Source organism: Epinephelus lanceolatus, chromosome 8 (assembly GCF_041903045.1).
Source record: "Epinephelus lanceolatus isolate andai-2023 chromosome 8, ASM4190304v1, whole genome shotgun sequence".
Taxonomy (NCBI): domain Eukaryota; kingdom Metazoa; phylum Chordata; class Actinopteri; order Perciformes; family Serranidae; genus Epinephelus; species Epinephelus lanceolatus.
The window spans coordinates 20,895,203-20,911,038 of NC_135741.1; the positions used below are offsets into that span (position 1 = coordinate 20,895,203).

The 15,836-nt window shown below is 43.2% G+C and overlaps 1 protein-coding gene across 1 annotated transcript; it reads left to right on the top strand.

The window, feature by feature from the left end:
* Nucleotides 1–276: 276 nt before the first annotated feature.
* Nucleotides 277–15,835, top strand: slc26a6l2 (solute carrier family 26 member 6, like 2). The gene is made up of 19 exons (XM_033629913.2): nt 277–646; nt 3,106–3,245; nt 3,749–3,859; nt 4,434–4,606; nt 4,720–4,884; nt 5,135–5,287; nt 5,481–5,563; nt 6,924–7,071; nt 8,846–8,959; nt 9,098–9,175; nt 9,284–9,379; nt 9,481–9,587; nt 9,693–9,762; nt 11,460–11,552; nt 11,724–11,834; nt 11,943–12,293; nt 12,444–12,498; nt 12,735–12,865; nt 12,996–15,835. Exons 1-19 carry the CDS (start codon nt 501–503, stop codon nt 13,020–13,022), a joined length of 2,352 nt encoding a protein of 783 aa, XP_033485804.1. The 5' UTR covers nt 277–500; the 3' UTR covers nt 13,023–15,835.
* Nucleotide 15,836: the final 1 nt, after the last annotated feature.

The window sequence follows — 15,836 nt, forward strand, 5'->3', positions numbered from 1 at the left end:
GTTTGGTGAGACATTTGCTGCATAAACACTACAATGCAAACTTTAATCTTAAACACAGGACTGTGAAAAAGTGTTTTTACCCTGCGCATTAAACAGAGTGTGTCAGCTGCAGTGTTGCTGTGTGACTGTCAGTGTTTTAACAGTTTTTACAGTTTGGAGTGTGTTTACCAAAGTTCGGCCTTTCAGCTGCAGTTTTCACCAGGTTAATCACTACAGGGTGACACACGGATAACCTCAGGTGTGTGCGTGCAGAACGGGGACATGTGGGGTGGCAGGTGCCTTCTTATAAGGACTGGAAAGGAACAGTCACTCCCACAGTCCAAAAACAAGCACTGTCAATCAGTACAGAAAGGCGAGGAGGCTTCACTCTCACTGCACACTGTTTGGCTTCTTTTGTGACAACACTTTAAGTGTGTGTGCTGTCTTCACCAAGGAGGACCTTCAGGCAGGAAAGGAGGACACTGGTTTTAAGGCGGTTGGCTGGATCTGGTCTAACAGACATGGACATGGAGGAGAGGGACTGTTCAGCTGGGGAGTATTTTGTGAAGAGGAAGGTCCTGGATGAGTTATGTCTGGATGAAGTGGCACAAAAAGGGACTTGGTCCACTAAACCAACCCTGGGTAACCGGGTGAAAGAGTTCCTGAGGTAAAGAAGGAGAGGAGACTATGTGGAGATAGTGGTCTGACATGCAAATGGCAAAATATGAAGATTAAGAAATGGCACAATCTGGTAAAAAGGACATATTTGTGTGTGTTTGTGGACAACGTTGGGAAGTTAGTTTTGAAATATAATAAGTCATAGATGGCTAGTTACCCTCTTGAAAATATAATAAGTAATGTAATAATTTTAATTACTTAATCAAAGTAATGTAACTTAGTACATTTTATTACATTTTGATTACTTGTCTTATGCAACTGATGGAGGTTACATTAACTGGCCTGTAGATGTTTCCTCAGGCTTGACATCAAGCATTTTGACGTTGATATAATTTTCACTGTTGGTAAACAAGCTTCACACTGTACAGAAACGTTAGAGCCCTTTTTCTGATTTCAGAATGAAAATATTGTTGAATTTCCATCACTGAAAGGCCAATGACATCGCCACCTGCCTTGGCATGGTTGACTGGTTGCAGCCAGACATAGTAGTATTCAAAAGCGTAGAGCAATGCACCTTGATTTGATCGGCAGATGAGAGGTGGTGCAAATTCGAGCAACAGAACCAATCAAAAACAGCATTCAAAATTGTGAGAGCATACTGCCAGATTAATGGAATCTGTCTGGACATAGAGACAGCTCCTCGGAGGCAATGGTATTACACTCAGATTTGTCCTCATGGCTTTGCTGACTCGTGTTTGTCGGAACAGAATGAACGCTATATTCTACATATGAACTTTTTGCCGCAAAGAATACATCCTAACCCCTTTAAATTAGTAACTGTGATTTAATTGCACATTTTTTCTCAGTACCTGTAATGGATTACATGTTCTGTTACGTGTAACTAGTTACTCCCCAACCCTGTTTCTGAATGTGAATGTGTTTTTGCGCACTTGCAATTTTCAACCTGGTTTCACTACAAAGGATTACTTTGCACATTTATTTCCAAACAGGAGCGTAGGAGAGGGACAAGAAGAATAAAACTTGTAGAAAAGATTCCCACACAGTGTCTTTTCTACAAGTTTTATTCAACCCGGTCTCACTCCCAACTTTCAGATACTGATGCTTGGTCAGTAGCCTGTCGCCATCAGACACAGCCACACAGAGGCACCCTTTAGTGGCTGTATGAAACGACCTTGGCAACTTTTGTTGGCAATTCCCATAGTATTAAAAGCAAGAAAGTCCGCATTGGGCGGGTGGATGGGGTGGTGAATGGATCAAACAAACTCAGGACTTTTACCCGGGAGCCTGCTGTTCTTGTCACATGTGAAACCACAGTCAGTCCAGTTGTGTGCTAGTAGCATGCTAGCATGTCATGTGATGTTATATTGCATTAGTAACATGCATACTTATTTTAAGCCAAACCATGATGTTGTTTTTTAAACCTATCGCGTTTTTATTGCCTAAGAAAGTTAACATAAAAATCAACAGTGGTTCATTTTGAAAAGACACATGGTAATGAGCGTAAATTGACATGGCATCCCTGAATGTGCTAAATTGATGCAGGAGCGGTACCTATCAAGTCATGTGTAGACGAATAAGTCCACTGACCAAGCATTGGTATTTGAGTTGGGAGTAATGTGTTGCAACTGTGTGTGTCAGTGTGTGTGTGTGGCTGTACCTCTAACTGCCCACTCAACCTGTAAAAAGTGACTCATGAATTACTGAATGAGTCATGAATGAGTTTGTTGCATGTGCATGCAAATCTCGGAGCAAAGCAGGGTTGATTAAAAAGGGCTGACCAATGGTGTGACCTGAGTCAGAGCAGAGTTCACTGTTTTATGTAGGAGGAAGCAATCATGATAACTTGAGTTACATTATATAAGACTCTTAAAATGAATATTAAGCAATCACAGTAACACAAGATGAAATATTTTCCGTTCAGTTAAGACAGTGAATGAATGATAGAGACATTTCAGCAGAGGACGACAAAACTCAGTCTGGATGTGACAAGTTGCTAAAAGTCCTCCAGGAAAAGAGGTCTAATATTTGTTTACACAGGCTTTTTACATTTTGATGTTCAGGTCAGTACTACACTGCATCTGTTACAACAAGTGAACAGCAGCTCCTAGATTTGCAGGTGTTATCCACTGTGTCACTGTTTTACAAGGCCAGCTGATAAAACCTGTCACAGGTGTTACAATTCACAAGCCTCATTTTATGATTTTTTTAATGTATTACATCTGTTCCATTTTTTCTAAAACAGCACAAATGTATCAATGTGTTTTACAAGAATGAATCACTTTTCAGCAAACATAATTCAAATGTAATCACATCATCAGTTCCTTTCTTTGTCTTTCAAATGAACTCGAACATTCAAGCTAAAAACCTACATATTTTATCTACTTTTCAGGCAGACACACACTCCTCCCTGGTGGAAAACTCGAAATATGAATAGTGTTCTTAGTGATGCAAATGGTATGTACTGAATTTTTGGGATGGTTGTTGCAGGTGTTCGGTGTCCAGGCTGAAGCACATAGTACTGAGCTGGATCCCTGTTCTCGGCTGGCTGCCTCACTACTCCATCAGAGAAAATGCCATAGGGGACCTGATCTCTGGCTGCAGCGTGGGCATCATGCATCTGCCGCAGGGTGTGTATGTATGAATGAGAGGGAGCTGAGAGGTTATCCACATCACATGAACCCTGGGGTCGGGGAGCCCTTCTGTGTCGGGTTTGCATGTTGCTTGCTTTTCTCCAGGTACTCCGGCTTCCTCCCACAGTCCAAAGACATGCAGGTTTAAAAGGTGACTCTAAACTGGCCGTAGGTGTGAATGTGAGCGTGAATGGTTGTCTGTCTCTATGTGTCAGCCCTGTGATAGTCTGGGTGTACCCCTCCTCTTGCTCAGTGTCAGCTGAGATAGGCTCCAGCCCTCCCCAAAGCAAGAACAGCCTTTTCCACCTGCTTCCAGCCTTTGTGCTAAGCTAAGCTAATCGTCTCCTGGCTAAAGCCTCATCTTTAACGAAGAGATGTGAGATTCAATCTTCTCTCTTATTCTCAGCTAATGTCGGAAGATGCTTTCAATGTTTTAAACAGCCAACGTGATATTTTTATTGAACTTGTTTTGGACTTTGTTTCTTATTTCTTTTTACCAGGCATGGCATACGCCCTTCTGGCTTCCTTACGCCCAGTGTTTGGCCTTTACACCTCCCTCTACCCGGTGCTGGTCTACTTCATCTTTGGCACTTCCAGGCACATCTCCATAGGTGAGTAAAAAAAGTGTGTGAAGGTGAGGGTGATTTAAATTTACTAAAAGAACACAAAAGCCCCATTTCCACAGAGCAGTTCGGCACGGTACGGTTCAGTTCGGTACGTTTTTTTTCCGTTTTCACTATGAAGAGTTGTGGATGTACCAATGGAAACGTTCCATACCATTTTAGTCCCCCCTCTGTTGGGGTACCTAGCACACAGATCTGGTACTAAAAGGTGGAGCTGCGAACACTGCAGTCTGTTGACTGGTCAATAGCGGACAGTCACTCCACTCAGGGCTGAGTTGTGGCTGGTTTTGAGGCAGAAACCACTGTTCACATCTTTGTTCTGTGGACGATAAACGAGGTGCAGACTTCCATCTGTGTCACCGGTAATAAGGAAATACAGTGAGTGCTGGACGGAGCAGTGAGGGACAACAACCCCGCCCACATTTAAGAGTACGGTTTGTGGTGGAAACACTAGGGTCTAGGTACGATGTCTGAAGGGTTACTTTTGGTTCCAAAGGTACCATACTGAAAATGTTTGGTGGAAACGGGCCTTAATACACATTCCTCTTTTTTTTATGTTCAGGTACGTTTGCTGTGATCAGCATCATGATCGGGAGTGTGACGGAGAGGCTGGCACCAGACAGTAACTTTATTGTAAATGGCACAAATGGGACTGACATTGTGGACTTCGATAAACGGGATGCGTACAGAGTACAGATAGCATGTTCCCTCACTGTCTTGACAGGAATCTTTCAGGTGTGTCTGTTTGTCCATTTTGACCAAACTAAAAAGTGACTGTATCGAGACACTGAACAACCCCTCTAAAGTCATATTGTACTACTTCTCTTCACCGCCTTTTCCATTCTTAGATCGTGTTAGGTGTGGTGAGGTTTGGTTTCGTGGTCACCTACCTGTCTGAGCCACTGGTTCGAGGCTACACCACAGGATCAGCATGCCATGTATGCGTCTCCCAGCTCAAGTACCTGTTTGGAGTCAAGCCAGACCGCTTCACTGGTCCTTTCTCTCTTATTTATGTGAGTGTGTCATTCATAACACTATTTCAGGCTGTTCTCGTGCATTGTTTGTACATATAGCTACAAAAAGTAATGCACCACAGTTTGTGTATAAGCCACATATTTATGAGTCAATTTTGTCCACCAGCACAGTGGCAAAGTCAGTAGGCCTGTGCACACCTGTTTGCTTTCTACACTACATGTGTAATATTCTTATTTCTAACTTCCTCCCCTTGCTCCGTCCTTCACTGCTCCACTCTCTTCCTCACAGACTCTGGTGGATATTTGTCGGCAGCTGCCTGAGACTAAGGTGCCAGAGCTGGTGGTCAGCCTGGTCGCACTCGCTGTACTCATTGTGGTCAAAGAACTCAATGACTGCTACAGACAGAAGCTGCCTCTGCCCATTCCGATAGAAATCATAGTGGTAAGTCCCCCGCTTATTCAGCAGGTGTGCTCATTTAATAGTCCAGCAGGGGGCATCTTGACCACAGAGATCGTGACGGACTGAGGCACTGATGACCTTGTTTTACACATGAAAAAAAGAGGGCTTGCTTGTGCTGAAAGTAATGATTTACAAGACATACAGAACCAACATTCCTTGCGCCTTTTTTTTACAGATCATAGCAGCAACAATCATCATCCACTTCTGCGGCCTTACGACTATATACAGCATTGATGTGGTTGGAGAGATTCCCAGTGGGTAGGTTCATCTAGTGTGTGTGTGTGTGTGTGTGTGTGTGTGTGTGTGTGTGTGTGTGTGTAGAAGAGAGAGAGAGGTGGGAGAGGTGAGATCAGGACAGCTGCAGGTGCAAGACTGTTCCCAAGATCACAAAGTCAAAGGTACCACATTTTGTCTTTGTGGAGAGACTGTGTGTGGTTGTTGATAAGATGAAGGAACAGAATGCAAAGGAACAGTCACAATGTGTGCTTGTGTAAATTACTTTCTAAAAAAAGACATCCAAACATCCATAAGCGAGCAGAGTTTCCCCAAAAGGCATAAAACAAGGACGTGTAAATAGAGGACATAATAGTTGAAAGCTACTTGAAGCGTTTCTTGTTTTGGACAACGATTTTGATTTTCATGGAATTCTCATTTTGGTCGTTTTTGGTAGAAATTGAGGATGGGCGTGTGAGGATGTGTTTCCAAGTATGGGATTACAGCCTGTGTTAGGGTCACACATCCTGCTGCAATTTAAAGGAACAGTTCACCTCACCAAAAAAACTTCCCCTTACCTGAAGTGCTATTTATCAGTCTAGATTGTTTTGGTGTGAGTTGCCGGGTGTTAAAGATATCAGGTGTAGAGATGTCCGCCTTCTCTCTAATATAATGGAACTAGATGGCACTCAGCTTGTGATGCTCAAAGTGCCAAAAAAATACAAATGAAAAACTCAACAGCAATGTCTCTTGACCTGGTTACTCAAGATAATCCACAGACCTTGCTGTGAGCAGTTCCATGTGGGAACTATTTCCTTTCTCACGCACTACACCCGGCAATTGTATCACTGCACAGAAGGAAGCGTGCATCTACTCATGGACAAGATATTCTCACTCCCACCTCATCACATATTGACATTTTGGTCATGGACTTTCCATGTTCACATACAACGTGCAAGGTACCCTGGGTGTGTTGGTTGTTGATGTTCTGGGACACCGTGTCAAGATACACCAAAGTCAGTGTTTGTTGGACCCATTCACCATCCCTCCTGCCCACCCAAGTCAGACTTTTGTCACCTTAACTTTCGTCCTTGTCCCGCCTTGATGCAGCCGGTTGCCATTAAACTATAACAACAACCAATTGTGTATCATGCTGACGTTAAAGGACGCCTTTATTTCGTTGGTTTCTGACGTCGCAAGTCACTGCCCAAGCGTTGGATTCAGTTAGACTGGGCTCAGTTTGGTAGAAAGAAAACAGTTCTTTGAGATTTTAACAACCTCTGGGCAAATGTGAGCTGTCCTAATGTCCTGAGCAGTTTGTGACACTGCCTGTGTGTCAGGATTCTTTGACATGAAAGTGATGAAAACCTGAAACATCTTTATCATCTTTACCTCCCATCTCTAGGCTCAAGGCCCCTCAAGCTCCAGATGCCACATTGTTCTCAAAAGTGATAGGCGATGCTTTTGCAGTGGCCATTGTAGGCTATGCCATCAACATTTCTCTGGGCAAAACGTTTGCCCTCAAACACGGCTACAAGGTGGATAGCAACCAGGTGAGGAACACACACACCCACGCACATCTTTGAAATTCACAAAGGGACACACACACAGACTGTGGTACTCACAAACAACTGTGAGAGTTATACTTGGAGTCCCTGTTCCTGGCGGACTCTCTGCAAACAGGGAAGAGTCAAACTTTGTCCAAAAATTAGACTGTGCTCGCTCATAGTTGGTCAGGACTGTCACATCAGTGGAAAAATGAATCAGATCGTCCTGGAGGGAGTTATTCATATAAGTCTGACTGGGAATAATTTCTCAGACCTAAATAAGACAGAGAAGAGCCTGTTTGGCAGATAGGAGATAAACCAATCCAGAGTTACAACACTGATACCGACAAAGTTTTCCAGGCGGTTGATTGAGACGTTTTGGTCCACTGTGTCAAAAGCTAAGCTGAGGTCAATCAGGAGAGACAGGTGAATGAAGTCCAGATAATTATTTAATACAGATTACAGGTGTACATATTAAGAGATGATATGTGATGATTAAGGTTTGAGCGAAAGACTTCGCTCAATGAAGGTAATCCATGAAGGTATACTTTTAATATATGAAGCAGGAGGATATTAGGACACCCCGATGACAAATTTTGGGGGGTGCTACTGAGTGTGTCTCTGTTTGTAGACAGCACTGTTTACAAACTACAGTTTTCCATTTGAGAAATTATTTTGCCTATTCCATACTGCGTATTTGTGTGATGTAGGAGAAGATGTTTCTTGTTTGTTCACGGTCCTCATCGACAAGTCACTTTGCGCAGCATCAATTTCTGAATTATATCCTAACAGTAATGACAGACGGAAATTTCATCGCCTAAACCTCTTAAGGAGTTGGCCGAAGATGCATTTAAGCCAGTAATTATAGAAGTCCATTTCTGAATGTCATAATGCCTCAAATGTCTCACAACGTCATACTGCAGAGCCATCAGGGACTTGCCCCACAGTCGGACACATGCGCATGTGCAACGTGCATAAAGTGGGAGTTACAGTAAATTTATTTTTGCAGTTAAATTTAGCTTGTGAATAATGAGACTCGACTGTCTGAATAAAAAGTAGATACGTGTCACATGAAACAAGCCTGTCTAAGAGGGATCGCAGCAGGTATTACAGAAGAGCGTGTATCACTCCCTCCGTCATGGAGATGTTCTCTTCTGCATATTCATTTTCTTCTGATAACTCATTATTTATACAAAACCACAGCCTTAGATTGAACTGCACTCTCTTCCCTTTGCTATTACATCAGGACATGTTGCCACTTTATTGGGAAAAAAACAGATTAATGTCACCCTGTAAATAGAAACACACAGAGGACTAACCTCTAATAACCTGTGCATTCCCCCACAGTTCTGCACGTGGAGACATACAGGAAGGTTTTATTTTAAATGTCTTATTCTTGTCTACAGAACACAGACTTATTCACGCATACACACTGGCAGAGGCATGTGACTGTGATCAGTCTGCTCTGAGGAGCGTCAGACTGCGGGCACTCAGCCTCTAAGAGCTGGCCTGCTAAATCATTAATGCTCAACAAGCTTTATGTAATCAAGTGTGTCTTAAATATGCTTGGCACTGCCCTCAGCCTGGCAGTGATGTATTGACATGGCCATAAAGTGAATGAACAGTGCGCTATGCTACTCATCCGAAGGTTACTTACATATAGTTGTGGATGAAGAGCTATTTATAGATATGACGAGTGTTACATTTCAGTGTCCGTATCAAAGATCACCAATTTCTGAACTGAAATGTTGTGCCTGTCTTGCTGTTTCTCTTTTTCTAGGAGCTTGTTGCTTTGGGTCTTAGCAACGCTGTCGGCGGCTTTTTTCAGTGTTACTCGGTGACTTCCTCTTTGTCACGCAGCCTCGTCCAGGAGAGCACAGGGGGCAAGACACAAGTACGCACGCACGAACGTTTTGTGCAAAAATAGCACAAAAACCACCAATTATGTTTGATTCTAATGTTCAGTGTGAGGCCCTTTATTGTTCAATAACTGTGTGTGTGTGTGTGTGTGTGTGTGTGTGTGTTTTGTCAGGTTGCAGGAGTGATTTCGTCCGTCATCGTACTGATCACAGTTTTGAAAATAGGTTCTCTCTTTTCAGATCTCCCTAAGGTAAAACTCTCCCCCCAGTACCACTTCTCTCTCTGCAGATATATTTTAATAACCAATAAGGTTGTGGATATATGTGAACACCTCTGTGTGTGTCTTTGTTTTTCTCAGGCTGTGTTATCCACAATAGTGTTTGTGAATTTGAAAGGAATGTTTAAGCAGTTCATGGACGTGCCTATGCTGTGGAAGACCAACAAGGTTGATCTGGTACGGCTAAATCCTCTTTAAGATGCTCAGTTAAATGTTGTGTGAGCTTTGTTGCACTTTGACCCCGCTGACCGTCAGTGTTGATGCTTGCTGCCCTCTAGCTGGTGTGGTTGGTGACATTCACAAGCACCATCCTGCTCAACCTGGACCTGGGTCTTGCTGTCTCCATTGGCTTTTCCATGCTCACTGTCATCTTCAGGACACAACTGTAACTACATGCCACTAATGACAAGTTATTGATGTCAACACAATGAGAGGTTTTGATGAGACTTTCACAGAGCTGCAATAATAATGTCATTTTAATACCTTTCAGGCCCCGCTACTCTATCTTAGGCCACGTGTCGGGCACTGGCCTGTATCTGGACACAGACACCTACAAGGAGGTAAGAGTTTTTTAACGATAAATGAAAGATTCTCAGTTTCATATTCATTTGCAGAAAGTTTAAGGGTCAGTTCACCCAAATTATTTAAAGAAATGCCATTTGCATGCAATTGCAAAGACGATTTAGCCTCTGGGGACAACGATTTAGCCTCTGACGACAACAGGCAATATTTTGGGGGTTCTGGTGCAGCCAGCGGATATCTGGTTAACAGATAAGTGGGCTACGACTCCTTCTTGCACGTGCCAGTCAATGTTTAGAGTGCAATTAACGACTTGACACTGCAGACCGTATGAAATAAGAGCTCGGTCTCACTGTGAAGTTGTCGAAATCCGGCACTTGGGCAGTGACCTGCAGCTTCAGAAACCAACAAAAAAGGGCTTCCTTTAATGTCGGATGATGCGCGGTACTGACAATGACAGCATCCGGCGGCATCAAGGGGACGAAAGGTAGACGGCAAAAGTCCGAGTGGGGTGGGCGGGAGGGGTGGTTGATAGGTTCAATAAACACCAACTTTCACCCAAGAGAGTGGTGTTGCGTCCCAAAAGATTCTAAAGCCAAACCCTGTTCTATTTTCCTAAACCTAACCATGTGTGTTTGTTGTTGAAAGGGGGAAAAAAACATCAATTTGCGGTGTTGTACCGACGTAGTGCCTTTATTTTGAAAGACAAAATGGAAGTGTATCTTGAAAGAAGACAATGCATGTAACAGGCAGAACTTGACACGGTGTCCCAGAACGTCAACAACCAACACACCCAGGGTACCTTGCACGTCGTATGTGGACGTGGAAAGTCCGTGACCAAACGTCAATATGTGACAAGGCCATAGTGAGAATGCATTGGAAATAATGGACATACTGTAGCTATCGTGGTGTCACCTACTAATGTATGGACTGCTGTTTTGAAACCTGGAGTTTGGCATTTTGGACGTGGCCATCTTGGGTTTTTCAGGCATCTGATCAGGATGCCTCCTGGGCGCCTCCCACTGGAGGTGTTTCGGGCACGTCCCACTAGTAGGAGCCCCCGGGGCAGACCCAGAACACGCTGGAGGGATTACATATCTCATCTGGCCTGGGAACGCCTTGGGGTCCTGGATAAGCGGATGAAACTGAAAGGAAATGGATGGACTTTGGTTTGTGACCAAATTCCTGTACTTTGTGTTTTTTTGCTACTTAGCAAATGCTAAAAAATGCGCTAACTGTAAATGTTAAACCAGCTTAATATGTGTATGTCAGCACTGTCATTGTAAACATGTTAGCATGCAGGTGTCAGCATTTAGCTCAAAGGACCTAGGTGCAGCTTCACAGGGCTGGTAGAATGGCTGCTCATTCATAGTCTTGTTTGAGTGTCATTGTGCTAATGCTGTGAACGCCACAAACGAAACAAAAATTCCTGTCACAGCCGCTCTGCTGTGTTGGCAACAGAAATATCTCTCAAAGTAGGCAAATGAAAGCAAGACTATCCGCGTTACACGATGCAACTAAGGGCAAATGAGAAAGAATGCTTTTAACTCCCTTAAATTTGGGTGAACCAACCCTTTACAGGAACATTCTGTGGATAGAGTTAGCCCAACTTTCAGTCATTAAGTGGTAGAAGAACTCCATTTAGTTGAACAATACCTGGGGGAGGTACAAAGTGCAAATGAGAGCCAAACAGGGTGTGAGTTTCTGAACTCTTCTGAATCGCAATGTGTCCCTGCAGGCTAAAGAGATTCCAGGAATTAAAATCTTCCGTTCATCTACAACTATCTACTACACGAACGCTGAGATGTACTTGGAGGCCCTGCAAGAGAAGGTGTGTGCGCACGTGTGTGTGTGATCATGAATGTGTGTGTAGGCTTGCATTTGATTACAAGATGTAATCCCAGTCCGCTGTCTACAGCCCCCTTAATTGCTTTCATTATCTCTCTCCCTCGTCTCACTTTCCCCTTTCTCTCTTTAATGTGATGCTCGGCTTTTTGTGCAGAGTGGGATTGAAATTGGGAAGCTGCTGACAGCAAAGAAGAAGCGAGATGCAAAACTGAAGCGTAAACAAGAGAAGGAGAGAAAGAAGGCCAAAAAGGAGGCGAAAAAACAAGTATGATATCCTAAATGACACATTACAGATACTTCATGTTGCACAAATTATGGATTTGAACTTGTAAGTCACAAGTACTTATTTCCACTTTTTTCAACCTTTTGGCAGATTAAAGCAGTCAGCCACCTGTCCAATGGCACAATCTCAGAGATGCATGAGAGGAAAGTCTCAGCAGGACTGAAAGGACAGAGTCAGGGCAATGCTGTAGCCTTAAGCCTGAAAGAAACCTCTGCGAATGGCTTCAGCAAAGGACAAGTAAACTGGGCTTACCAACATGACACGACCATGTCAGACTCAGATTCAGACACAGGTTGCCACGGTGATGACAGCACCACACAGGTATCGCACCACAGTGATGAGGAGAAGGGAAGGGCCAGCGGATCAGGCACGCACAGCATCATCTTGGACATTTCGACAACCAGCTTTGTGGACACAGTCACTGTGAAGACCTTGAAAAATGTATGTCTGCCAAGATCTTTGTGTGCTGACATTTCTTAGTTAACCATCAGATGTTTAAATAAATGACCAGAGAGAAAATGTGCATCTGCATTGTTAAAAGAAAGAATAGGAGACAAAAACAGACATAAAGTGATATGCCTTTTCCACCAGATATTCAGGGACTTTGGAGAGATTGATTTGGACATCTATCTAGCAGGCTGCCAAGGTGAGTGGCACACCAGACAAAACAGAGACAAGCTTAACGTCCTTAATGCGGGGTCAAGGCACTGAAGCTTCAGATAATGAATGTGCCAAGGTCTCAGCCTCAGTGGCGCCACATTGTTCCCAGAGGGACGCATAGGTCTAACATAAATATTTATTTCTATTATCACAAAATGCTTTCTGTTTCATGCATTCATATGCTCATTGTCACGCTTGCTTCTCTGTGTGGTCAAATATTAGCATGTGTCGTGGAGCAGCTGGAAACTGCGGGTTTCTTCTCGGAGTCCATCCCAAAGAGCCGGCTGTTTGTCACAGTTCATGATGCAGTGCTTCATATTCTCAGGAGAGCGGGCCAGACCGACTTTGTACTTGTGAGTTCATCACTCTGACTATTATTTACACTTCTACATTCTCTCAGCTTCACTTATCACTTGTAATTGCTGTGATATATTCTGAAATGTTTCCACTCTCAGCTCTAATTCTTCCTGATTTTTCTTTCAGAATGTGCCCTGCAGCACTCGGATGTGACCAGCAGGGGTCAGAATGTTCCAACTATGGCAATCTTCCTCCTCCTTTTCCTCCTCTTCTTAGGCTGCTTCAGTGCTCGCTATTCATGGTCATCGTCTCCTCCCCCTTCAGTGGGAGAGAATGTACCATCTTGACATGGCGGCTGGTTGCCATGGCGATACAGGGAGCGGTTGCTGTGGCAACAGGCTTTTTATGATATTGTCTAATGAGATAGTCAGCAATACGTCATTGCAGCTCTCTCACTGTGAGAGACAGAGAAGGGGCGGGGGCTGAGTGGGAGAATGTAACACTGGACTAATAGGAGTCTGTATTTATAGCCTGTGTGAGAGAGTGGAGAGTGAGTGAAAGGTTGACTGTAAGGGGAAGCTCATATGTGAGAGGTGTTGCTGTGAACAGACGGGCCACGATGGGTGTGCATACGTCTGTCTGTCAATCTATACTCTTGAACCAATGCACGCCTTTCACAACAAATCAATAAAATGTAAATATTTGTCATTAATATGCCCAGGCCAATCCCTCTGAGAGGGGTGCTCGATCCTTACGTTACTACTCATTGGCTCCAAATGCCTTCAGGATTCAGCTAAAATGCAGATATGGTGTAATAGGCGTCAAAATGAGCAGCAGCTTTTAAACACAACGTGGGTGTATTTATACTCAGTATTCACACGTCTGATTCTTCTGACATCTTGGGCTCCCTTCTATTTTTGGGATCAAGTGTCAAGTGTTATCATCTGCCATCCTAACTATCAGAGGCTAGACTGGGGATGGGAACTGATAGATTTATTGATACCAATGCCATTATCGATTCTGCTTGTCGGTTCGATTCTCTGTTGCTTTCTCGTCGGTTTTCTGTGTAGAAGAAAAGTAAGCCTTCACAGTTTTATTATCCGAGTCTGAACACAGAACACTGTCTGTTTTCAGTCAAAGAAAAAATCTGCTAAGCCTGCCTGCATGGTGCTAATGTAATTATAACAGAGGATATTTACCCTCTGCTGATCGGTTGGGAAGCAGTGGCACTCACAGTGCGTAGAATGTCAAATACACCACATTCCATGTTGTGTCGAAAGATGTTCCAGCACATTGCTCGTGTTTCCTCCTTTAAATGATCATTTCCCAGATGTCACGAACAGCACTGTTGTCATCAGTCTCCGTGAAATTAAGCCGCGCTTTAGACCGTCTTGTTGCAAGTTTGCAAAGTGCAACTGTCAGCAAAATAAGCCGGCATCGATAACAGGAAGCGATAAGCTAGGAAGGCGTACCATTCTAATGGACTGGTCAATGTGGGACCGGATCTCAAATGGAACCAGCTCTTGATTCCCATCCCTGGACTAAACACAGTATTTTAATTTATCATTTGAGTCGCCCATCCAAAGATATGACCTTTTTTTGTTTGTTTTTTTACTTTCAAAAATCTGTGGGAAATATGTTTGTGTTTAGAAGGTGTGCAAGTGAGGTCCACTTATATGTGCAGTTGTATAAGCTGGAAAAATGACTTTCCTAATCATATTAACTCATGAGTGTGTATCTGGTGACTCTCAGTGTGATGTCAGGACTTCCATCCGTAAATAAATTATCAACCTGCAGAAAACACTGATATGTGTGTCGGTGATCCTCAAATATTGGTTCATCGAATTAACCACTGCAATGTAAACAAGGTCAAGTGTTGTAAATTAGAGAACACACATATTTCCCCCAGAGTGTTCACTGTTGTTCTAACTGGCTGACTAATGCCTGAGATCCCCTGAGGGTCCATATCTAACATAGCAAAGATAAACTGTCCTATTCATAAAAAAAAAATCAAACAAAAAAAACAACATTTAAGTTACAGCACACAAGATTAATGATAGGCTAACTGTTACCCACGAATCCCTACGCAGTCATGTGAACTAGCTAGCACTAAGTCACTGTGCAGCCCCTATCCTAGGCCCCTAGGAGCTCTGCTTGGCCTTGCTTCTAATTTTTCCCAGTGGCCACTCTCGGTATTGCAGCATTTTCCCCAAAGACCACTGTAATAAAAAAGACTTCTGTAAAACTATTGACAGGATATCTCAAACTGCAAACAAGGTCAATTATTAATATTCCTCTTATGAATATTTGATCCATGGAGATTTTGTATTTGTGAAACTTTCATGTGGCCGATAAAATCACTTTAAAATCTGTGATGTCATCCCAATGTAAAGTCTATGAGTCGAGAAGGAACTCGACCGGTGGGAAAAACACAGCTGCGCATATTCAGTGGGCCGAAGAAGAAGCTAGAAACTTTTTTTGCCGTGTGCAACTTTTGGTATCTCGTTATTACTATACATCAATGACTTATCCATGAAAGTGAGTGAACTAGTTAGCTAACATTTATGTACTATTGAAACATACTGGCCGATTAGCTTATTATTATTCCAAATGTACAGACATTTTTGAGCCACACTGGATTGTTTTGTAACCTTTTGGACAAGAGACTCTGATGTCAGGAACCACTGGTGGAAGTGCAGACTGTGAGGCTAACGCACCTTGCCTTGCTAAAACCGCAGCTAAATTAGCGACGACAGGCAAGCGCAAACTAGAGAGGACCAAGAAACAAGTGCGGCTCACTGTTACACAATACATGTAGTAGGGGGTTCCTGCTCTGTCTCTCTTTAAGTTAAGGGGTCTTTGGCCTGAAAAACACTTGAGAACTTTGATCTGAGTTTATTTTTATACAGTCGGTGTAACATATCTAATGTGATCAAACCAGAGTAGTTTTTGTACTTTTATCTAGTGTATGCTTTATGAATAAAATACAAATGAGACCATGTAAATAAAGAGTCATAAAAACACTGC

Coding starts and splice junctions, on each gene's coding strand:
- slc26a6l2 (XM_033629913.2), top strand. CDS start 501: ATGGACATGGAGGAGAGGGACTGTTCAGCTGGGGAGTATTTTGTGAAG. Junction 8,960..9,097: donor GCACAGGGGGCAAGACACAA/GTACGCACGCAC, acceptor GTGTTTTGTCAG/GTTGCAGGAGTGATTTCGTC. Junction 12,866..12,995: donor GCCAGACCGACTTTGTACTT/GTGAGTTCATCA, acceptor TTTTTCTTTCAG/AATGTGCCCTGCAGCACTCG.